At 38.8% G+C, this 25372-nt stretch overlaps 1 protein-coding gene across 1 annotated transcript in view; it reads right to left on the bottom strand.

The window, feature by feature from the left end:
• Positions 1-25372, bottom strand: part of ADAM22 (ADAM metallopeptidase domain 22) — a 197537-nt gene that overhangs the window by 64321 nt on the left and 107844 nt on the right. Inside the window, exons 2-7 of the mRNA XM_027102789.1 lie at positions 17199-17281; positions 12854-12917; positions 10736-10805; positions 6387-6457; positions 2799-2873; positions 789-860 (exon numbers count right to left, since the gene is read on the bottom strand). Of these exons, the coding sequence (XP_026958590.1) occupies positions 789-860; positions 2799-2873; positions 6387-6457; positions 10736-10805; positions 12854-12917; positions 17199-17281 (435 nt within the window). The remainder of the gene's footprint in view (positions 1-788; positions 861-2798; positions 2874-6386; positions 6458-10735; positions 10806-12853; positions 12918-17198; positions 17282-25372) is intronic.

The following is a 25372-nucleotide window of genomic DNA, read 5'->3' as shown; positions in this document are numbered from 1 at the left end:
CCCTTTATGGAAACTCCTCGAGTTTTAGCTAAATGTGAGAAATTCCACTGTTTTTAGGGGAGATAATTGTTTTTCTAACTTACATGCATTTCCCTTGAGTAATAGAGAATCCAATTGTTTACCAAGTCATAACCAAAGAATAGAGTACTAGTAGAAACAAAATATTGCTTTTTGACAAATCTTTGCACCCTTGCTCAAGGTTCCCCCAGAGTCCATTTTCTGGCACCCTATAAGATTCACATTAGCAAAAAGTGGAACACTCATGAAGGAGATAATTTCTGTACACCCTAGCTGGCCCTAATTAAACTCATGGGGAAGGTACTGGCATTGCCTTGTCGGGAAGATTTGGAAAGTAGTTTCAGTAGAATTATTTAGTTGCAACTTTCCCACGGCACCAGGCACTCTTTTGAAGAGGCACAACTGTTTCTCCATTGCTAGAACTACACTGTGAATATCTTTGTTAGGGGCTACGACTCAACCTTTTCTTTTCCAGTGTGAAAAATACAGGCATAAAAATACAGGCATAAATACAGGCATAAAGATACAGGCAAAAATACAGGCATAAAAAACTTCAGGCATAAAGCTGTAACTCTGACCACTTCCTTTTATCATTTTCCCAGCCAGAGATCAAAGTCAATATAGTTCATGGCAAAGTTACCAGGGACTTAACAGGACACCTTGGCTAAAGTGCAATTTAGGGCAGTGAAAATATAAGAACATTATTCGATTTATTAGCAATCAGGAGATAAACTTCCTCTGTGGCAATACTGAATCGGGTTCATACTTACTAAATCCGCCAGGTTCACCACAGATTTCGCATAGGTATTGGTAAGTACCACTGAAAGCCGATGTTTCTTAAACTGAAAGCAAAAGAAAACAAGTGAAGGGCTTCAAGATCATCAGCAAACACTCATCTCAGCAGAGGAAATACGGTGTAATTGAAAGGCCTCTAAAGCTTTCTGTAAAAACTGCAAGTTGACACCTAGTTCTTTAGATGCTGCGTAGCCTGAGGCAACGCTCCTAAAAGTTTGAGGCCTCCTAAAAGTTTGAGGCCTTACCTCACTTTGACGTAAGGTAGAAAACACCCATTCCATCCGTTTCAAAAGTTTATTTTTTATCACAAGATTGTTATTCAAAATGATAAAACATATGAAAGTTCTTGATAAATTGCAAGACATACAAATAAAGGTAGGGTGAAAGCCAGAACAACTGAATGTGAATAATGCTGAAAGTATAAAAAGTTCCACAAGACTTACTCAGTAAAGAGAAGAAAGCCCTAATGGTCACGAGGAGGTGGCTTATAGGCTTGATGTGAATGACATATATCTTTGGTTTGGCCTCAGTGCTGTTTTAAAAATCAGGAAATATCATGATTTCTGGCTTCACTCAAAATTAGTATTCCCCACATGGTAATCACTGGCCAGGGCTGAGAAGCAGACTCTCCCGTTGGGCAGACCATGTGACTTCTCTTTTGCCACAGGCCTCACCCCTCCCTATTGTTTTATATCTGGCTCACTTTATTTGAATTATCTGCTACAGATGCTTACAGACATCTGAATTTATGATATCCTAAAATGTCTAAAATATGTGTTCTTGCAACTTATTTTTATTCTGTAAAAATCTCAGGAAAAAGTAACATTCACGAAATCAAATCGGTAGGAAGATAGAACTTAGTCCTACCCTGAACAAGGAAGAAGCACTCAATAATAATTATCATTATTAATTAATAATCAATGTTATTAGTTTAATCATATTTAAATAAATGACACATTTTCCCCCAAATAAATAATTCAAAGTAAATTAAAATGTATGTGTACCTGAAATTAAGTAAAATTCAGCAACGTGCATCACTGAATATTTTTAGTTTAAAACTCTGCCCATGAATTGAGTATACAACGTGCTCATAAACTGAATATACAACATGCCCATGAATTGAGTATTAAAAAAAACCTGACTCAACAAAAAAGGAAGTTTGGCTAGGTTTTTATCCTAAAAATCTTCACTGCTTGGCTATATAAGGTATTTTTTTTAAGTGTTATTCTATATTGCAGCATATATTGATTAACAATGTTGTGTTAGTTTTGGGTATATAGTAAAGTGATTCAGTTATACTATACATGTATCTACTCTTTTTTAAATTCTTTTCCCATTTTGGTTATTACAGAATATTGAGCAGAGTTCTCTGTGCTATACAGTAGATACTTGTTGGTTATCTATTTTAAATATAGTAGTGTGTACATGTCAATCCCAAACTCCCAATCTATCCCTCCCCTCCACCCTTTTCCCCTGGTAACCATAAGTTCATTCTCTAAGTCTGTGAGTCTGTTTCTGTTTTGTAAATAAGTTTATAAGCCTTTCCAAATGGTTTACTACATAGCAAGACAGAAATAGAAAAATTGCTTTCCATTTATTAGGATAAAGCTGTACATTGCAAACTAAAGAATCACATTATTGCTGCTTCACTTTTTCAATATAAACGGAAGTTTCCCTTTTTTTTTTAACCTTGCGATTTTTGTAAGAGAAGATATTAGCCCCTACATTAACTAAGTGAATCCAAAGAGTTAACATTATGAGTCACAGAAATATTTTTGGAACCTCACAAAATACTGTTAATTGCTTTACCTAAGAGTGTTTCCTACTTACAGGTTGTTGCTGGGTAACAGACATGTTTCTGTATACATATACCTTCTCCAACTTACAATTTTACGGACTTCTTTCTTCTAAACATATTCCTGCACCCACTAGTTTTACCCCAGGCACAGACAAGTTCAAACAACACAAAATTCAGCAAATCCTACCATGAGATGATCATTCACAATCATCAGTTCAATATATTTGGTTTCCTCCTCTATGTTACGAGGATATCGACGAAGCTGCAATATGATAAAGGAAATAGCTCGTAAATAAGCCTCCAATCTTGGCTATGGGAAACTTATGTTACATATTAGATTCTCAGATATTATCCCTCTTTTAGCTGAAATTCTGTACTCTTTTACCAACCTCTCCCTACCTAGTTTCCCCCACTACCTAGCCCCTGGCAACCGCTTTTTCATTCTGTCTCTATGAGGTTTTTTTTTTTAGAGTCCACATGTAGGTGATACGATGCCATATTTGTCTTTCTCTGTTTGGCTTATTTCACTTAGCATAATGCCCTCCAGGTTCATCCATGTTGTCGCAAATGACAGGGTTTCCTTCTTTATTAAGGCTGAGTAATATTCCATTGTGTGTGTGTGTGTCTGTGTATATATATATACATTTTCTTTGTCCATTCATCCACTGATGGATACTTACATTGATAACACTATATTGTATAATTGAAATTTGCTAATAGAGTAGAATTTCAATGCTCTCACCAAAAAAAAAAAAAAAGGAAATACATAAGGTGATGGATATGTTATTTAAATCCATGGGGGGAATCCTTTCACAAATATAATGTATATCAAATCATCCTACTGTATACTTTAAATATCTTACATTTGTCAATTATACTTCAATAAGCTGAAACAAATTTTTTTAATTAAAAAAATTTTAAATATGGGAGAAATAAACAAAACAAAATTTCCCCTTTTTTTTTTTTTTTTTTGTTTGCGGTAAGTGGGCCTCTCACTGTTGTGGCCTCTCCCGTTGCGGAGCACAGGCTCGGGACGCACAGGCTCAGTGGCCATGGCTCACAGGCCCAGCTGCTCCACGGCATGTGGGATCCTCCCAGACCGGGGCACGAACCTGTGTCCCCTGCATTTGCAGGTGGACTCTTAACCACTGCACCACCAGGGAAGCCCTCCCCTTTTATTTATTTAGTATTTTTTTCATTTTCATCAATTTACTTAGTTTTTGAGTGAGTAATAAATTTGCATGGTTCAAAAATTAAAGAATTATGAAAAGGTATAGGATGAAAGTTCTCCTCTCACCTCTGTCCCCCATCTACCAATTGCTACTCCTTCCCCCACAATGGGTACAGCACAGTTACTGGTTTCTTCCAGAAATATTTATGCATATAAAATCAAATATGAGATATATTTTATTTTGTACTTCCACTTATCTCCTTCTCTTTTGCATCAGTCTATTTTCATTTAACAGTATATCTTGGAGATTATAACACATGGTTTAAGCTCCTGAGAATCTCTGAGAGTTCTACATAGGGAGTGGAATGATTGACACTTTTACTATATAATCTCCAAATCAGGCTCTGAGACATGCCCCTTCTGCTGATAGGCTTCAGAGGATGCCCCAAGTGATATATAGGAGCTCTGTTGGGATAGTTTGGAGAGCTCTCAGGCAGTCTTTGGTTACCCCAGTACAGCTATATCTGTCTGTTCAACCACAAATTTTCTCCACCTTCAAAATCATGACCAATGAATGGTACTGTCAAGAGTCACGAAGGCAGCCACATCCTTTGGTTCTCTGAAATTAGTCTATAGCACAATCTTTAACAAGATCTGCAAAATTAACTTCTTCCTTTGTGCCATACTTTGACACACATTTAGTTTTTCAATAAACCTTTTTGTTCACTTGCCCAAGGGCCATTTTTGTCATAAGGGTATACAATCAAACCTAAAAAAATACATGAATGTTCGAGTATTGCATTTAAACTAAAATATTTCTGCCACATGGATTTTGTTTCATTGCTAATGCATTCCCAAATTCTAAAAAACTTTACTTTTCAAAATCCCTTAAAACATCAAATTAATAGGAAATAATAGACTATAATTCTGGTTTTGGAATCCAAAAAATAACATAAACTGCATCCACTGACAAGAGTTTTCTTAATGGATTTTTTACAGATGTAATACTAAAATAAAATTTATATCAATTATTAGAAATCAAATTCACAAATGTATAAATAATAAAACATTCCTAGAAAAAAAAGAAAAGGATGTTGTTAGGATGATAGTATTTGCTTTGTTAATTGTGATAGAGACCTGAGCCTTTCTAACAAGTAGACTTATAACAAGTCCCAGTATTTTCTTAGTGTCAGAGAGTTGCCATATTGGCCACACGGTTTTATAACACCTCGCCTCCAGGGTCCACAGCTTTCTCATAAAGAGAAATCAAGGGTCTGTCTGCTTAGCAAATCACTGGATGTTGCAGATGTTTATGAAGAACTTCAAGGATCATGTCAAAAGAAAATCATCCCATTCTCTTGGTTCTTAAGTCATGAAAGTAAATACTGATTCAAATTAAATCCTGACGGCAATTACTTTTATCTATTTAACTGGGCTTCAATATATGTGTACATTCACAAAACATATAGAGCTCATAGTAGTAATTCATGGGACACAACAGCTTCTGAGAGGCAGTATGTAATGCATACATGGTTATAAGCACTGCTCTGAGACCAGACTTCTAGGTCAGAATCCCAGCTCCACCACTGGGTAACCCAATGTAACCCTGGGCAAGCTTCTTAAGCCTCTTATGCTTCAATGTCTTTATCAGTAAATCAGTGATAATATTAATAATAATCCCCTCCTCAAAAGATTGTTATGAGGATTAAGTATGTTAATACAATTGAACATGGTGAGTACTCAATAAAATTTAGGAATTATCATTCATATTAGAAATCTGTATGTAAACACATTTTATTTCATACTTACTAAACACATATTAAAAAGAAGATACTTCATTCCTTCAACGGCTTTATCTTATTAGAGATCTATTTCTCTCATCCTATTTTTATGCCATACACACACATTCATACCAACCACCACCACAACTGTCATAATATCTTAATTCTGATGACCAGAGTTCTTATTTTGTCTAAACTATTTACCAGCTCTACGATTCTGGGCAAGTCATTTGCACATTTCAGAGACATCATTTTTTTTTTGCTGTGAAAGGGAAATAATAGCACCTACTTCACGTGGTTAAAAGCACTGTATGAACTTTTCTTATTATTAAGTTCAATACCCTTTGAACATTCATAAAGCAGACATTCGGATTTTATATCCTAGACTCCACAAAGTATTGATAGCTCAAGTGTGAAAATACCATTTTGTGGCTTCAAAACCTGATGGAGTCACTCTTAAGGGGGTATCTTTAAGGGGATAAATACAAGGACGTGTACCACCCAAGTAGACTCCATGTTGTGGTGTACCCCCAGGCAAGGAAAGAGGCCTATGGTAGAAAGAACCTGAGATGCCACAGCAGGGGCCTCATAATCCGTCTGTATGATGAATGACCATATTATCACCCCTATGAGTGCTTTTGAGTCTATGAAATAATATGGCCCCAACTCCACTGCTCCTACGAATGTGTCACCCTTCTTGTTTACCACACTATAGCAAATGCCTGAACTAATTCTTATCCCTCACAGACTTCATGTAGATTAAATTGATTGGCAGTTGCCAAATGTTTTTAAAACATCATGACATATACCTGTGAATACATACCTGTCTTTTACTCCGTTTTGGTCTTGGCTTCAAAATAAATTTTGGTGGAGTGATGTTTACTTGTTGGAATTCTAAAAGGAAATAAAAATAAATTAAATTTAACTTAGTGCATTTGCCAGGTTTTTTTCACGAAGGGTAATCAAAGTTTTACTAGCCCTTCTTAGTATAAATTATATAACTGTACTTTAATCATCAATGAGTATTATAATTTATAAATTACAGAATTATAACTAATTATGAATTTTATAATATATAATATTGTGCTTAAGGAAAATACAAAACATTGATCTAAGTAACTGCATTCATATTAATACTAAATAAACATACCACGAAGGAATACAATTCAAAAAAATCTCAAACATTACTCCTGTTCTAATTTATCTCAAAATTTTTCTCCAAATTCTCCTACAAATACCATCACATTTTTATGGGGAACTGTCTGAATAGCCACTCGACCTTCACTTCCACCATTGACCTTCACTAAAGAATGACACACCAAATGCTGGTGAAGATGCGGAGCAGTTAGAACTCTCATATAATGCTGATGAGAGTATAAAATGGTATAACCACTTTGGGAAAACGTTCTGCAATTTCTCTTCCAACAGTAGTTCTTAAATTGTGATCCTTGGACTAGTGGCATCAGCATTACCTGGGAACTTGGAAATGCAATTTCTCATAACCCACCCAAGGTATACTTAATCAAAAGCTGTAGAAATTAGTGCAGCCACTATGGAAAACATTATGAAGGTTCATGAAAGAATTTAAAAGAGAAATACCATATGATCCAGCAATCCCACTTCTGGGTATATAGCCAAAGGAATTTAAATCAGGATCTCAAAGAAATATCTGTACTCCCATGTTCACTGCAGCATTATTAACAACAGTCAAGATACAGAAGCAACCTAAATGTCCATCAGTGGATGAGTGGATAAAGAAAATATGATATATACATGCAATGGAATATTATTCAGCCTTAAAAAAGGAAATCCTGCCATTTGCGACAACACAGATGAACCTAGAGGACATTTTGTTAAGTGAAATAAGCTAGACACAGAAGGACAAATACTATATGATACCACTTATATGAGGGATCTAAAATAGTCAAACTCAGAGAAACAGAGATTAGAATGGTAGTTGCCAGGGGCTGCGGGGAGGGGGATATAAGGAGTTATTAGTCAAAGTGCACAAAGTTTCAGTCATACAAGATGAGTAAGTCCTAGAGATCTACTGTACAGCTTAGTGCATATAGTTAAGGATACTGTATTGTATTAGATTTCATGTTAAGTGTTTTTATCATCATCATAAATAAAGAGGGCTCGAGGAAACTTTTGGAATGGATGGATATGTTTACGGCAGAGATTGTGATGATGATTTCATGGGTGTATATTTATCTCCAAACTCATCAAGTTGTATACAGTAAACATATAAAGCTTTTTGTATGTCAATTATACCATAATAAAGCAGCTGAAAAAAAAAAAAAAAACCCTAAAGACGAGGCCAGCAATCTGTGTTTACCAAGCCCTCCGGGTGATTCTGATGCATGCTGAAGTTTCAGAACAATGTTATACAGTTAAACATATACCTACCTTATGACCCAGTGATTTCACTCCCAGGTATTTGATAGAGAAATGTAGACGTGTGTCCACAAAAAAGATTTTTGACAAGAATTTTCATAGTTGTTATAGTCATAATAGCCCAAAACTGGAAACAATCCAAATGTCCATCGACGGAAGAGATAAAAAATTGTGGTATATTCATACAATAAGAACATACTCAATAATATAAAAGAAAGAACAATTGCTACCCTCAACAACATAGATCTCAGGCATGTGCTAAGCAAAAGAAACTGAACATGATGCATAATTCCATTTGTATGAAGAGCTACAACAGGAGAAACTAATCTATGGTGAAAAAGTCAGAAAAGGAACTGCAGAAGTGGTGGCACTGACAGGGAACAGACACAAAGGAAGTTACTGGGGTAACAGAAATGCTCTATATCTCACCAGGGGAGAATATGGGTGTCAAAACTCAGCAAACAGTATACTAGTTTTGTGTATTTCATCATAGTAATTTTCTATTGCAGTACAATTGACATACAATATCATATTAATTTCAGGTGTACATCACAGTGATTTGATATTTATAGAATGTATATAGTTTGAAATGGTTAGGTAAGTCTAGTTACCATCTGTCTCCATACAAAGTTATTACAATATTATTGACTACATTCCCTATACTTTACATTACATCCCCATGACGTATTTATTTTATAACTGGAAGTCTGTACCTCACCACCTTCTTCACCTATTTCACCTGGCCCCCATTCCCATCTGCTCTGGCAATCACCCAACTGTTCTCTGTATCTATGAGTCTATTTCTGTTCTGTTTGCTTGTTTTGTTTTTTATTGTAGTAATTTTTAAAACACTGAGGGCTAAGTGGTCAGTGTTTAAATAAATAAGCTGTTCTCAAAATGTGTTCTTAGGAATACTAGTCCTGAGAGATGTGTCAAATGAAACAAAACGTTCCACAGTCAAACACGTTTGAGGAGCACCTGATCATATTTCTATCTCTGGCAAATACATAATGCATAGCAAAAAAAAAAAAAAGACATAATATAATCCATAACTCAGTGACACTATTAAATCTAAAATAGAAAAGCTTCCTTTTGAGCTTATATCACAAAAATTGTAGTTTTAACATTTGTCTATTTTTTGTTTCCTTCTAATTTGTCATAGTAAATCTAAATATGTTGAGAGACAAATGACACTCAAAATCAACACTGTAAACTTCTGATAAGAAAAGAAAACCAGTAACAAACTGAGACAGACTTGAGTTTTCAAAGAATATGTTCAAAACTCATTTTTAATAACAGCAAAACTGCTGAGTCACTTCCAAAGTTTCTGTTGTAAAGAAACCCTGAACAAAGTTTTTAAAAAATTATAAGATTGTATCAAAGCAAGCCTACAATAAAGTCCTTAGGGGGGACTCTTTATTTATTACTTTAAATATTAATTAATGTTTATTGTTTCCAGTAATGTCTATATAAGATTGTAACTTTGTTCTCAGGCAGCTAACCATGATTTATTTTCTTCCCATAATAGGGATTATAATAAGTTTCATAAGATAACGAAGGAACAGTCTAAAGTTTCCATGTAAAGTAAAATCAGCTAGCTATATGCTCATTTGCAGATTTTTCCAAATAGTGAATTCTATAAAATAGGATCTTCTATTTCTTTGGCAGCAGGAGAAAAGGGGGTGAGTTCTGTTTCTCTTCGGGGTAACCGCAGAAGGTCAAGGAGTTACAAGTTTGTTTCAGAGAGGAAGGAACATTAGAAAACACTTATCTCATTTTCCAATGAGAAGACAATGCAGCCTTTAAGTCATTTTCCTAAGTAGTAGTTTAGGGTTTGCTTTAGTCTAGTAATTTTTCCACTTGCCCTTGTGCCTCTCTCCCAGGGTACATTCTCGTAGTGCCATAATCCAAACCCCCACTCAGCCCCTTACTAGCTGTGGGACCCTAGAAAAAACGAACTAGCTGAGCTTCTGTTTCTTCATCTATAAAATGGGAATGATAATATTGACCTCACAGAGCTGTTGCAAAGATTAAAAAGAGTTTAAAAATTAGAATGTACTATGGCCATAGTCAGGGCTCACTAAATAGGGGAGGAAGCATCTCCACGTCAGATATTCAAAGTGTGCCCTATCTTTAGAAGGAGAACATGAATGAGTCTAGCATAGCCAAAGATAAATGCACTCTGCATAATCATTGCTCCACTAATGAGGCCAAAGCCTGAGTACTCTGCCTTTCTTGCCAAGACAAGACATGGATGCAACTCTCCAATCAAATCTATAAATAGATGGACCCATAAACACACATGGGAAGGAAGACCAATTTCACAAATAGCACATCATCATAATAAATGTTAATCTACAATAGTTCTTTCTTAAAATGCTGGGGCAAAAAGAGATGAGGAAACAACAAACGGGAAAATAATTAAGGGTGCATCTCTATGTTTACAAACTCAGTATTTCACCAAGAATGAATTTTATATATTCTATGTATGCAGACCCATTTTTGCTTTAACAGTATTTCTCTTGGAATACCTTACTTTGAGTCTTATAATTTTAAAGAGTTTTCCTTCATCATGTTCAAGCTGTATCTTTCCAAACTCATCCACTATAAACATGAGGTAGGTTTGCATTTTATTCTCTCTCTTGATGTTACTTGACTTTCTAAAACTGTTACGAGCAGTCACAGGCTGATGATATTCCACATATAATTAGCTCTAAAGCATTAAAATGAATTACTAAAGTCTTTTTTTTTTAAATCACTATAAGAAGATCATACCAGATGGAAGATCATCCAAGGGAAATTCAAACAGTCTGGATTTGTAAACCGAATGAAAACGGAAATCCTCCTGAAACAACACAAACAAGAGAGATGAGGCAGGGACAACCAGATATCTCCAGGCTCAGGCAATCATAGCTGGAGGAGCTTAGACCTTAAAAGAACCGTCGCTTGACTATGCATTCTCTTGGGTTTGGAAAGGCGAAGAGCCATTGCACAACCCCTCCAGCTCACTCCTGTATTCTCCCAGCATCAGAGTGACAGCCCATTAAAAGCAAAACACCTTCACAGACAGAGAAGCCAAAGCCTGCAGTAATCAAAAAGAAATGAATGGACCTATTCCCCCAAGGAGAAGCAAGACGCCTGGGGAAATGGGTGAATGTTTTTTACAACTGGTTCCTTTCCACGGAGCCCTGCCCCCTTTTAGAGCCCGATAGCTTTGTTAGGCACACTGCAGAGCTCACAGTCTCCCTGTACTGGGGAGCCGGATGACTGGAACAAGCAGAACGCCCAAAGCAGACCCTGCCTCAACATTCAAGTGTCACATAAACTTCTGCGAAAAACCAACAGATAAAAAGCCATGTTTCATCTAAGAAAACTTAATGAACATTCAAATAACTTCATCTGGCTTCCTTCAATTACCAAAGAAAGAATGTCATGAAGAGTCAAGTTTCATATTACTTTTTAAAAAAATCACGCTGTCGGGCTTCCCTGGTGGCGCAGTGGTTAGGAATCCGCCTGCCAATGCAGGGGACGCAGGTTCGAGCCCTGGTCCGGGAAGATCCCACATGCCGCGGAGCAACTAAGCCCGTGCGCCACAACTATTGAGCCTGCATTCTAGAGCCCGCAAGCCACAACTACTGAGCCCGTGCGCCTAGAGCCTGTGCTCTGCAACAAGAGAAGCCACCACAATGAGAAGCCCGCGCACCACAATGAAGAGTAGCCCCTGCTCACTGCAACTAGAGAAAGCCCACACACAGCAACAAAGACCCAACACAGCCAAAAATAAATAACTAAATGTATTTAAAAAAAAAAAAATCACACTGTCAAGCAAAGTGACAGGACAACTCTCAGTGGGTACCCAGAAAATAACACACAAAACAGATAGTTTCCCACACAAGACTGTTTATGAGTGGCAAAACAATGTGTGTTTCTTGAAATTATTTGCCTCTCTAAGTGTTTGATCAGTGTTCCATGATACATGGAAGAATATCTGTGTGTACAGAGCTAGGATGGAAGTGCATTATGTTTCTCTATAGTCAGTAATAGTAACCCTTTTCTAATTTGTGAAAAATGAATGTTTCAACTGAAGTGAGAGAGAGAATTGAGAAAACCCAGATTTCTCTAAACTTCATCACCACGGGGCCTTAAAGAAAATGGGCAATAGAGAAAAATTTGGAATCTAGAAAAGAAAAAGGTTGGAAAATCACATTATCTATGGATTCGATCTGTTACGAACTGACTATGTGTCTCCCAAAATTCATGTTTAAGCCCTACACTCCTAATGTGATTATATTGGGAGACAGGCCCTGTTGAGGATGTGATAAAGGTTAACAGAGGTCACAAGAGTGAGGTCCTAATCTGATAAGGCTTGTGCCCTTATAAGAAGAGGAAAAGACACCAGACCTCACACTCTCTCTCTGTCATGTGAGGACACAGTGAGAAGGTGGCTGTCTGCACCCCAGGGAGAGAGCCCTCAATGGACACTGACCCTGCTGGCACCTTGATCTTGGACTTCCAGTCCGCAGAACTGTGCGAAAATAAATTTCTGTTGTTTAAGCCACCCAGTATTTTATAATGATAGCCTGAGCAGACTAAGACAGACCACAGCACATTATGGTGGAGATAGAAATGAAGGCTTCAGAACACCTCAGAAGGAAAGTATTTCCGACTGAATCAAAGAGTAACAGGCAGATTTTTTTAAAAAAGATCACTGTGATTTTGCCTTATTCACTATTTAATTTAAATGTATATGTGTACATATTACACATATATATGTATACATATATTCCTGACCCTAAAATATGAAAATAAAGCAAAATAGAGAGAAAAAAGAGGGAAAAAAAGCTCCCAGCATCAACATTTACATTTGCCACAGCAAACAGAAGGAGCACTTACTTGGGAGGTGTCATTTCCTTCCGGCTCGATGAGATAGGTGTGGTTCCCATCATAGAACATCCCACTGCCAAGGACAAGAAAATACTTAGGCCTGGCAATTGACTCTTGCCTCAGAACAAGATCATTTTAAAGTCAGCAGCAGCCGGAGGACCAGTTTACTTCTCAATGCCCACTTCCCAGTCCCACCCATCACACGGGGTGCACACCACATAGCACACCCCCCCCACACACATACCACCCACAGCACACATCATACACACTCACACACACCACACACACCACAGATCATACTCACACACACTACCCATACCACACACACACACACACACACACACACCACCCACATACCATACCACACACACACACCATTATACCGTACATTACACCCCACAGCCCCACACATATACACACCACATACCACAGACACTCACACACACACCACACAAGACACACACCTCACTCCACGTATCTCACACACACACATACATACACACACATCATATACATTTAATAAGACGACAAAAGCTGCAGGAAGAGCAGAATAGGGCGGGCACAAGGCAGCAGGATGCAGGGAACAGGGCGCAAATCTGAAGTTCAATTCTGGACCTCACTGGCTAGAGGTGATTGTCAGCCAATTGGGAAATCCTCTGGAGGGCATCTTAAGCTACATATGGCCTCAGCTCCCACTCGGAGAGATCCGATAGCCGTCCCTTTTAGAGTAATGTGGTTTTTCTACTAAGATCAGGTCCCTTCGGATACTGAAGGAACTTGTGTTACCACTCAGGTGTCTGAGGGGGGTGAAGCTGTGATCTTCTGCAGTCACGTTCCAGAGTTAGGTGGAAACGACTGCATTATACCCAAGCTGCTAACCATAGAATAGTATGTGTCTTTCATTGATCGCTTAGCGAAATCGGCTGGTTTCCTGAGCTATAATTATAATGGCCTCCAGCTCCGTGTCCATCCAAATTTATTCACTCCTGCAGTAACATCTTCCACATGTCCTCTACTTTCACATACCATTAGAAATGCCCTTTTCACATCTGTAATGTTTTCAACCCAAAGTGCACTTTCTGAATTTGGATGACACTGCATTTGGAATTTAAAGATAAACAGATGCAGTTTGTAAGATATTACTGACAATATATGCCTAAGGAATCAGTGAAGGGAGCATTTTCAGAACAGTAGACACCAAATATGGCAGTGAACATTCTGCTGATAACAGGCCAGACCCAACCAGAAAGCTGTACGAAACCATCACCCTTTGCCAAAGTTCACATGGATACACTGATTAAGTAGCAAGCAGATTGTTTTGTTTAAATAATATTGGGTACTATTTCCTTTTGAATTAGGTTAGTATCCAATGCAAAAATCAGTTATTTTTTATTGGATTTAAACATCATGATACATGGTATAAACAAAGCAGATTCTGACACCATCCATGAAGATTCTGGTTCCCTAAATGAATTATTATTATATTTTTGTCCCCAGGGCATGTGGAACTTCCCGGACTAGGGATCGAACCCATGCCCCCTGCACTGGAAGTATGGAGTCTTAACCACTGGACCACCAGGGAAGTCCTGGTTCCCTAAACAAAGATATGCCATTTTTGATTCTTTAACAATTAAAAAGCATGTGTGTTTCATTTACTTTGTTTGAGGATTGAAAGCTTTCTGTTACATTTATATAAATTCCAAATAGTATACTGAGTCCATCACAGAGTTTATAATTGATAAAATCCTATAGCTAGGACCAAGTCATTACCGGCCAATTGATTGAGCTAAAATTTTAAAAGGCTGCATCAAAACAAGATTTTGAAAGGAAATGTCATTCATACAAATTGCCACAAGAGGGCAATAAACTTACATTTGATTCCATTCTTTAATGTTCCCATAGTTAGAGGATTTTGTCAAAACATCAGACATACCAGGACCAAAATATTGCCCATCAGTCCTTCGAATTTGAAAAAAAAATGTGCTCCTGCAGGTTCTTTATGGAAAAGATATGAGTTAGATTATTTTACCCTTTATGTTCTTTAATGGAATTCAGTAAATCAAGAAAAATGAAAAATCTCAACATGTACTTGGTCATTTATAGAAGATGAGTCATGGATGAAATAATATATCTCATATCTAAGTCACTGCAATTGAGACAACATAAATTATTTAATATTTAGAAGTAGCTCCCCCAAATATTTCTGTCAGCAATGTTTGTTCAGAAGGTAAAATCAAGATGAAAAGTAATAATAAATAACAAAAAGGAACAAGAGTGAATTATTCAACATGCTCATAAAAGTCTAAGAACACCAAAATACACTTGTACACAGTCCTGACAGTGTCCCTACACCTGGTGGGTTTTCTGTTTGTTTCTTCTTGTTTAGTCTTAAATGAAAAAGTTTCTAAAGGGAGAAATAAATTTTACTTAGTTAAAACAACAGAAGCAGGCTCTGAGTTCAACTCCTCAACTAGTCACTAAAACATCCTTAAAGTTCCCTTTCCATCCTTAGAACTGTGTAGGATTAGTAGCTGTTGGTCTGAGGGTCTCAGGTCTGTTAGGGTCCTTAGAAGGCAGTAATACCTTCTCTCTTATTTCCACAATATTGTGTCCATTTGGAAAACTGGGGGGTGGGGGAGGGGAGGGGCAGGGAGGAATTGGAACATGTACTGGGCAAGACACTTACACTGTGACTTTGGACTGAGATTTTAAGAGGAAGAGAGAGGAAGGAAAAAGCCTAGAACAGACATTTGTTGTCACAAAAGTCGGCAAGCCCAGTGTACTATTCCTGGCTGACAGCTGTGCTCATCTTGAGATCAGAGATGACAATTTTACTGCTGAAAGGGATATCGACGTTTCTTTTTCCAGATTAAGAATGCTGAGGCTCTCAGATATTAGGAACGGATTCCATGTTTGTAAAAATGTCTCCTTATTCAAAGAATTTATTTAAAATTAGTAAAATGGTCCTTTAGAAGAAAACAATAAGCAAATGGAGGTCTATTCTGCTCTCAGGCATGTGACCTCCTTTCTCTGGCTATTTATCTGATCCCTGTGCTCTCTCCTTCCTGCCTCTCACGTACCTACTGCCAGAACCTGACCAGAGGCACCACTTAGGCAGACTGGCTAGATTTCCCAGCCTTTCCCATTAGGTCTCTTTCCTCACTTTCTTTGGACCTGTCAGTCGAACCCCTCCTCCTGGAAGATTCTATCAAAGCCTGTTCCAGGGCCCACTCCGCCTTCTTCAGGTGACATCTCTCTGGAGCCCTCAGGGATGACCTCATTCAGTGCCCACTCTCAGCTTGCGTTTTTCTCAGGTTTTTTCTCTCTCAAAGAAAACAAATATACCTACCACATTCCATAGCACGAAGCTGGGCTAGATTTAGCTTCCCCACTAGACTGGGAGCTCTTGCGGGCAGGGCTCACGTTCTAATCCCCTTAATATTCCAAGTGGCTGGCACACACCAGATGCTCAATAACTGTTTGTTAGATGAAAAATCCACGTCTCTAACTTGGTAACAGACAGGAAGTATTTTAAAGCTTCCAAACAAAACTTTCACAAAACTAAAGTGCTAGCTGGTTCTGGGCCCCAAAAAGTAAACAAGGAGTTTGGATGATTTAGTCTAAGTAGAATGCTGAGGGCTGACACAGTATCTTTATAAGGGGTCACAAGACAAGTAAGAGACAGACAGCCACCTGGGTATCACCATCATAGACAGGATGGAGGAAGCTGATCTATTTCCACAGTAAACATCAGCAAACCTACTTTGATAGTGAAGGTTACGTAAAAGGAAGCAAGGCCCTGAGGAAGGATGAACTTCGTTCCATAGAGATTTCTGAGAACAAATGAACCCTCCCACGAGTTTGCTGTGAGTTAGATGGGATTCTGGCTGAATCAAAGGCCAAACCACATGAGCTCTTGAGGTCACCTGCAGCCCTTGTCTTTGTGCAAGGAGTCAGGAGTTTCTACCTCCTGAAATCTCTATTATTCCATACAAATGTAAAAATGAACATCAAGGAGTATGAGGGGTAGAACGGCTACCAAGGGGCTAAACACCCACGGAAACAGAGAACAAAGTTACCCAAACCACTCCTGTCTCCATCTGGATGAAACTAGAACAATGTTTCAAATACCACTAAGGATGCATATTACAATCATAGAGCCCCTGGTTTCCGCATCTCTTATTTAACAATCTGCTTGGTTTGTAAACCATAAAGGAGAAAAAGATTTGATCCACCACTGATTTAAAATTAGTTCTTGATATAAAATAGAGATTTTGACCACGGTGCATTAAAAATAAAGAACATAAGTGATTGGAAAAAAAATGGATGATACAAAAAATTGGGGGACACTTACTGAAGTCCATGGCAGGTTGACAATGCCACAAATGAGGCAGGGTTTCCTCGGATGTGGCCCTGGTAGTAACAGTGTTCTCCTCCCTGAAAGCAGAAATAGAGAACATAAGCCTTTGCCATCACAAAGAGAATCTGCCACAGCGTTTCACAGGTTTCTGCCCACACTGCACCTCCATGTGCAAAGCTCTGTACAATGTTTCACTATCCAGGCTAGTATTATCAAACCATTTCTAACAGAATTATTCATAAACACTCCCAGCGAGCTGACTGCAAATCAACAGACAGGGAAATAAAAGTTGACTTAACTTTCCTTTTATGTAGATGATGATAGACGGAACAAAGAAACAGACTCTGAAATACGTATGTGGCCCCCAGTACCAGGAAAAGTTCAATCGGCGATTTCCCCAGTCCTGAGAAACTCAACCTTGAGTAGCAGCAAAATGCTGTGCTTTCCCATAAAGTGAAGTAGGATGAATATAAATCATCTGAGAGTCACTAAATTAAGTTGATGGAGAAAAATGCCTATTTTTACAGTTATCAAAACTTGACAAATTTACACTAGTCTTTTCTCCAACCAGGAATGGCTTTACTGGTAAGCAGTCTAGGGTAGGGTTTGAAATTGAGAAGTTTCTTCTAGAAGTGAGCCACATTAATGAAATTCCACTACGAGACTCATTTGTTTGGATTAAATGTTCCTGGAAAAGGTAACAGGGTAGAGCCTCTGGCATCTCAAGGTGGTACCCCAGTCTTTAGATGCTTGCTACTCAGACTGTGGTCTAGAAAACAGCAGCGCTGGCATCACCAGAAGCACGTCAGAAATGCAGAATCCCAGGGCCCACCCCCGACCTACTGGATCAGAATCAGCATTTTAACAAGGCACCTAGGTGATTCATAGCGCACATGTAAGTTTAAGAAGCACTGGTCTAAATGACCTTTCCCATTCCCCCACTAATCTCCCAATTCCTCAGAAGCTGAAAGCTTTTAATTCAACTGACTCACTGATATGTGAAAGAGCAATGTAGGAAGGACTGAAGGAACGGGTGGTTTAAAGGGGCAAATGTTACCTACTTCACAGTCTGGCTTAAGGACTAACCCCACTTAAAATACTCAGTGCTTGACAAGGGCAGGGGAGAGAACAGGAAGACATAATGATGGAACAAGGTTGAAGACATTTTCTTCACTGGGATTCCAAGGAAGGCAGCCTGGCCTGAGCCTGCTGCTCCTCATGAGATAATCCCACAGGACAGGGTGAAGCTCAGCTTTGCTGAGGGAGCAGAGAGCAGGCAAAATGGCTCGCAGCACAAGCCCTGACGCTCTGACACCTCCAAATTCCCAAGGGAGTCACTGAGAATCATGAACTGCGGACTGGGGTTGGATCGGATGGAGGATAAGATAGGGAGGTACTTCACGTGTAATTCTGACAGGCAATGGAACCCAGAAGGCCATAGACTTAAGGGGAGAAACAAAGCCAGTTCCTGACTTCCGGGGTAGCGTTGGTTTGGATTTAACAGTGTGAGCTATTAGCTCTTTTACTTACTAGCCGTGTAATCTCAAACAAATCACAGAGTCTCCCTATGTAATAATCTCATAGGGTTGTTCAGAGGATTAAAGAGTTAACATGCATAAAGGGATTAGAATAATGCATGGCACTTGGTACACACTCAGTAAATGTTTGCTACCATTACGATTACTGTGTGTCTCTTATTGCCCTACTCAGTTTACACACACAATCTCCTTAAATCCTCACATCGCTTCTACAAAGAAATATTGTCGTCTCTATTTCACATAGGAGGTCACAATCTCTGAGAGTCAAGGCTGTCCACCTGGGAAGTTGCCAAGTAGGGGTGCAGACTTTGTGTGAATGTGTGAATGCGAGGCCTGTGTCCTTCCCCCTACATTACTTATGAGTTGGACCTAGAACCTGTGAGTTATGCAATGCAAGCTTCCCCTAGGCTGTTTTTGTTTGTTTGTTTGTTTTTAATTTTTTGAGTAAAGCTGGGGGGTATATTTAACAGGACTTACAATTCCCTCTGTTGGATTGGTGAACTATCCAAAAGATTAGTGGAGGACAGGTTACTATGTTTCAAATGACCTTGATTTCCTGGACACATTTGATTGGACCAATCAAAACTCTAGCATTTGATTGGCCAGACACAAAAAGCCAACAGTCAATGGGGTGACCTGGAAAGACAGAGCAGCATTTCTTTAAATTGGACACAGACTAATTGGACACAGACCCAATCAGATCTCTCTCAGAGGTCTAAAACTCACAGTGAAGAGTAGGTAGAAAGATAGTAGAAACAAAGAGAAGCGGAAACCAGGAAGATAATCACAAGAATTACGGTATCAGGTTAGGGAACAATGGAAGCTGACAAGTCATTGTATGTGGGGAAAATACATCAGAGGTAAAGGCATACAAGACATGTTTTATAAATTACTAAAGTTTTCTTTAAAATACCAACTTTGGGGGCTTCCCTGGTGGCGCAGTGGTTGAGAGTCCTCCTGCCAATGCAGGGGACGCGGGTTCGAGCCCTGGTCCGGGAAGATCCCACATGCCGCGGAGCAGCTAAGCCCGTGCACCACAACTATTGAGCCTGCACTCTAGAGACCGCAAGCCACAACTACTGAGCCCGTGCGCCTAGAGCCTGTGCTCTGCAACAAGAGAAGCCACCACACCACAATGAAGAGTAGCCCCTGCTCACTGCAACTAGAGAAAGCCCACACACAGCAACAAAGACCCAACACAGCCAAAAATAAATAACTAAATGTATTTAAAAAAAAATAGAGGCCTTAATGTTAAAGGGCTTCTTTAATTTATATAAATCTATAGTTAAATTATTAAAATAGACAAAATAAATTAAATAGATTTTTGCTTTTAAATAAGTATTTTCACACATTATTTTTAAAATAATAAATACTTATGGCAAAAATCCTAAGAATTCAGGTGGTACATGGTAAAGAGTGAAAATATTCCCTTCCTACACATTGTCCAGGCTGCAGTTGCTTCCTAAAAGGTAAGCATTTTTGACAGATTTTGTGTACCATATCAGGAGTTGTCTATGCATATTTAAGGAAATGTGTATATACATAAATATACATATATCCTTTTCAGTGCATAAATGAGTTTACACTACCCATACTGTTCTGCCACTTGAGTTTTTTCCTTAAGGTAACCTTAACATCAACCTCATTGTTTCAATTGTGGCAGAATATTCTACCACAGGGGTGAACCACAATTCATTTAAACAATCCTGTACAAATGGACATTTAGGTTATTGCAACAAACATTCTTTCATATATTTCTGTGCACTTCTGTCAGTATATATGTAGGATAGATTACCAGATGTGTAGGTCAAAGAGTATGTGCATTTAAAATTTTAGTGGATAGTTTAGAAGACAAATATAATTGTATTTCTTTACACATATCTGTTTTAAAAGATGCATGGCATTTTAAAATAATAAAATGCATTTTATTTTTTTTGCGGTACGCAGGCCTCTCACTGTTGTGGCTTCTCCCGTTGCTTTTTTTTTTGCGGTACGCGGGCCTCTCACTGTGTGGCCTCTCCCGTTGCAGAGCACAGGCTCCGGACGCGCAGGCTCAGCGGCCATGGCTCACGGGCCCAGCCCCTCCGCGGCATGTGGGATCTTCCCGGACCGGGGCACGAACCCGTGTCCCCTGCATCGGCAGGCGGACTCTCAACCACTGCGCCACCAGGGAAGCCCTAAAATGCATTTTATTAAAAATTACATATTTTAATAAAGACTACCATTTAAACCAACTTTCTCAAATCTTATCAATAATAAAGATTCTCCATATCTTCACATGACTTTCTTAAGGAACGAAATGCTTTATGGAAGCAGGTATTATAAAAAATAACCTAAGACAGATGTTGTAGGAAAAGAAAAAAGCCAGCACATCCCAACAGAGTTTAGCTCTTTATCCAACTGCCAGTCTTGGCTTTATTCCTTACTGTCTCCTGTTCCAGAAATAAATCCATTGTCCTTAAAGCTTTCTTCATACTCCTTGATTTAATAACACAGTCATAACAGTACAGATGTTTATTTTTAGCTAATTAGATAGTTGTAGCTAAAAAAACTACCCACCTCTATAAAAATGGACTATATGATAATTCACATGTCATATTGGTTTATCTTCCCTGTGGAAAAAAAGCTTACTGAGATTTAATTCTAGGGGAGTCGAAATAATCATTTATTTGAAAACTTCAAACACAAACCACATTTTTATTAAGCATTCAAAAGAAAAGCAGAATTTATTACAAATATGCTGAGATGATAATGCAAAGGAAGTTACACAGCCTGGGTTATAAAACTAAGAAACCCAATAAAAGAAACTAATTAGAGCACAGCTGCAAGGCCATGGTCATTTGCTCTCCATCCAGACCCTCAAAGGAAACTACAACTTTATCAGCTCCAAGATGGACCAGGGCCACCTCTTCCAAAAAGCCTTCTCAGATTCCTTCCTCCTCATAAAATTAACCTTGCTAACCATTCTTTCTCTGAATTTTCATATTTTATCTCCTTCTACCTGCATTCTTGTTTCTGTCCCATGCCCCCACTAAACTATGGTCTCCTTTCAGGGAAGCACAGGTGCCTGATTTACATCCCCAAGTGTGCTGTTAGGGGGAGAGCCTCCCAGAATCTCAGCTTCCTCATCAATCAAATGGGGAAAATAACAACCCACACTGCCTCACAAAAGGATGCAGTGGAATCCATGAGATACAAAGTCAAGTCCACTGTAAACTGCTATATAATTAGGTGCAGCCAGGCAATATTTACTCAGTGAGGGATTCTATATGTCCCTCTAGCTATGATTTTCATACTTTATTTGTTAAGACTAACAAATTGTTAAATTCAGGGCATTAGCTAATTAATAATGCAGATTACTGTGTCTCTCACCCAGAGAGTCTGTTTAGGCAGCTCTGAGGTTAGACCCAAGAATCTGCATTTTAACAAATATCCCATGGTTTTCTTACTCTAAGAATACACTAGAGCAGTGGTCCTCAACCTTGGCTGCATATCAGAAACACCTTGGGGAGCTTTCAAAATCCCAATGCTCAGGCTGTACTCCAACCCAATTAAATCATACTCTCTGGAGACGGGACGCAGGCCTCAGCATCTTTTTAAGTGCTCCAGATGATTCAATGAAGCTACAGTGTCTGAGAGTCCCTGCCCTAAAGAAATATTGCTCAACAGCAGGGGTTCTCAAAACTGACTATCAGAATCACCGTGACTCCCAGAATCACCCACTGGTTCCCAGGCATTCCCTCAGACCTACTGGATCCAAATCTCCAAGGAGAGAGGGCTCTAGGCTTTTGAGGGTTGCAGAAAGTTCCCCAGCTGATTTTGATGATCATATTTGGAATTATTAACCTAAAAATATGCAACCCAATACCAAACCATCCCCAGGTAGAGGATCCCAGAAAGACTGAGATCTTTCAGAGAATGAAAGTGTCTGCCACATCCTGGGCATTCTGCTTGGTGATGAATGTACTATTTCATGATGACTGATGAAGTGAATAGTAATTTTTCCATTTCACAAGTGAGAAAATGTAGATTTAAAGTGAGCCTTCACACCCAGGTATGCCTGATGCAGAGTCAAGTCTCTTTACGTTGGTGGTTCTCAAAGAGTGGTGTCCAGCCCCAAAGCATCAGCTTATTAGAAATGTAAATTCTTAAGCCTCTCCCCAGACATACTCCATCAGAGGCTCTGGAAGCTCTCCAGTGACTTCCAGGCACTCAAAATTTAAGAACAACTGCTTTTCGCTACATCTGCCTCTGCATTTTAAAGCTCCTCATTTGCTGAGCTCCCTGAAATCCTACACCAGTTCCTGAGCAAAGTCTAACTGAAGCATAAAAGATATAAACAGCCATAGCTCTTCTCCACTTCTCTTTTTCTCCCAAAGCCAGCTGGTTTTATCAGAAACAGAATTGAGGGCAAAAGGTGAAATAAGAATACGTGAGGGACTTTCCTGGTGGCGCAGTGGATAAGACTCTGCACTCCCAATGCAGGGGGCCCAGGTTCGATCCCTGGTCAGGGAACTAGATCTCATATGCATGCCACATCTAAGAAGCCCACCTGCTGCAACTAAGACCTGGTGCAACCAAATAAATAAATAAAAATATTTTAAAAAGATTATGTGAGAATTTTACCATGTACAGAGCCAGGAAGAGCAGAGCTATTCTTTGTAGGTGCTGGTAAGAGGGTACCATACAGGATGCATTGCCAGGACTCAAGGGACTAGAGCAGTCAACATCCCATTAGCCTGGAACTAAGGGGTCTCCCAGGATGCAGGTCATTCAGTGCTCCATCCATGAAAGTCACAGGCAAATCAGCGTGAGTTTGGTCACCCCAAAAGGGACAGGGTTACTGCAGACACTTCCAGACCCAAACACCAGCCTGTAACCCTTGTGTTCCTGCTCTGCTCCCTGAGTCATAGCTCTCTACCCCTCTGTGGGCACCAGTCCCAGGACTGGCTTCTGCCCTGCAGATTGGGGTTCATGCCAGTCATCCTCTTCCATACGTGAGACCCTTGCTCACTCTAGAAGTTCGCCACCCTGGGTGCACATTAGTGTCATGTTACTGCCACGAGGGAAGTTTTTTTTAAAAAAGATCAAGGCTTATTCCGTGCCATTTATATCAGGACCTCTAGGGGTGGAACCCGAACATTATTTTAAACTGCCCAGATGATTCCAACATGCTGCCTTAGGTTGAGAAGCTATGCTCTAGGCAATTTCCCCTTTGCAGGAACTGAAGACCTGTCCCTGAACTCTTCTGCACCCAGGCACGTGCACTGGCCAGACTTCTGTTTGTGGCTGCATGGCTGGAATCTGTTCTGCCGGGCATTTGTCTACAATAGCCTCTTCCCAATTTCCTCCTGATTGGCATTGACATGACGCGCCTCTCCCTCCCAATAGTGAGAAATGACATTTTAAAGTCAAGAATATTCCGAGTCTCCCTAGGGTCATCTGCATCAAGGAAATTCCTAGAAAAGCTAAATCTTATTTTGGAGAGGATCCAGCAACCTACCCTGATTAAAATGTATAACCTGGAATTATATAGAATCAGATGGGATTCATAAAAGGGACATATTTTAAACATTTGTTCAGTTACAGAATGTAAGCTTATCTGATTCTACAGGCTTTCCAAGGAAAATAGACAGAAAAGCAATCTCATCTTATTTTACAGTAAATTAAATTAAATAAAGCTATCACATGGTCGATGATCCATGGATCTACACTATGCATGTCAAAGTCTTTACCAGTTCATGCCAAAATAAGAAAAATAAGGGCAATTCAGTCAGTTTTTCATAAAGCTAAATGCATTTAATTTTCATATAACTGTCCTTTGTTTTGAGATTTATTCTTGCCTTTTTTAATTAAAATTATCCATTTTTAATTTTTAATAGGCTTTTTTATTTTGATTCACAGAAAAGTTGCAAAGATGGTACAGAGAGTTCTAGTATATCTATCACTCAGTTTCTCCCACTGTTAACATCTTACATCACCTGAGTACGTTTGTCAAAACTAAAAGACTGATATCAGAATGTTACCGATTACTAGGCTCTGAACATTTAGATTTCACTAGTGTTTCCATTAACTTCCTCTTTCTGTTCCAGGATCCAGTCCAGGTTACCATATTGCATTAGTTGTCACAGTCATTCTTTTTGCACTGGGAGCAATAGTAAATAGAATTTAGGTATTTTGAAGGGGCTGTTTCCATATACAGTAAAATAAAAAGACTGGCAACCCTATATTGATCTAAAATTTGTTTTGTTAGTATACTGGGCTATGAAATGCAAGTCCAGGATCAAGAGTATGAATGAATATTTCCTAGACTCTAACTGAGCACTATAGGTTTCAAAATAAGTTTTTTTAAAAACTACCCTTATGTAAACAAGCTTAATTTAAACGACTTATTAAAATGTAATTTTTAATATAACCCATAGAGATAATTTCTGAAAGGTTACTCAATAACACTTTTCTATAACAATAATCTAGGACTCCTCACTGCCTGAAATTGTTCTGGACTGTCCTTTCAAGGATGTTTGCAGAGTGAAAAGCCTTTGAAGATAGAGCTATCTCCCTCTAGAGCAAAAAAGAAGCATGTTTACTTCCTACGATAAAAGATTCGAGTTTTTTAAATTCAGAATTTCT

This window comes from Aethalodelphis obliquidens, unplaced genomic scaffold, assembly GCF_003676395.1.
Source record: "Aethalodelphis obliquidens isolate GAN/ISIS:26980383/991018 unplaced genomic scaffold, ASM367639v1 scaffold5, whole genome shotgun sequence".
In the NCBI taxonomy this organism is placed as follows: domain Eukaryota; kingdom Metazoa; phylum Chordata; class Mammalia; order Artiodactyla; family Delphinidae; genus Aethalodelphis; species Aethalodelphis obliquidens.
This window is presented reverse-complemented; position numbering and strand designations above follow the sequence as displayed.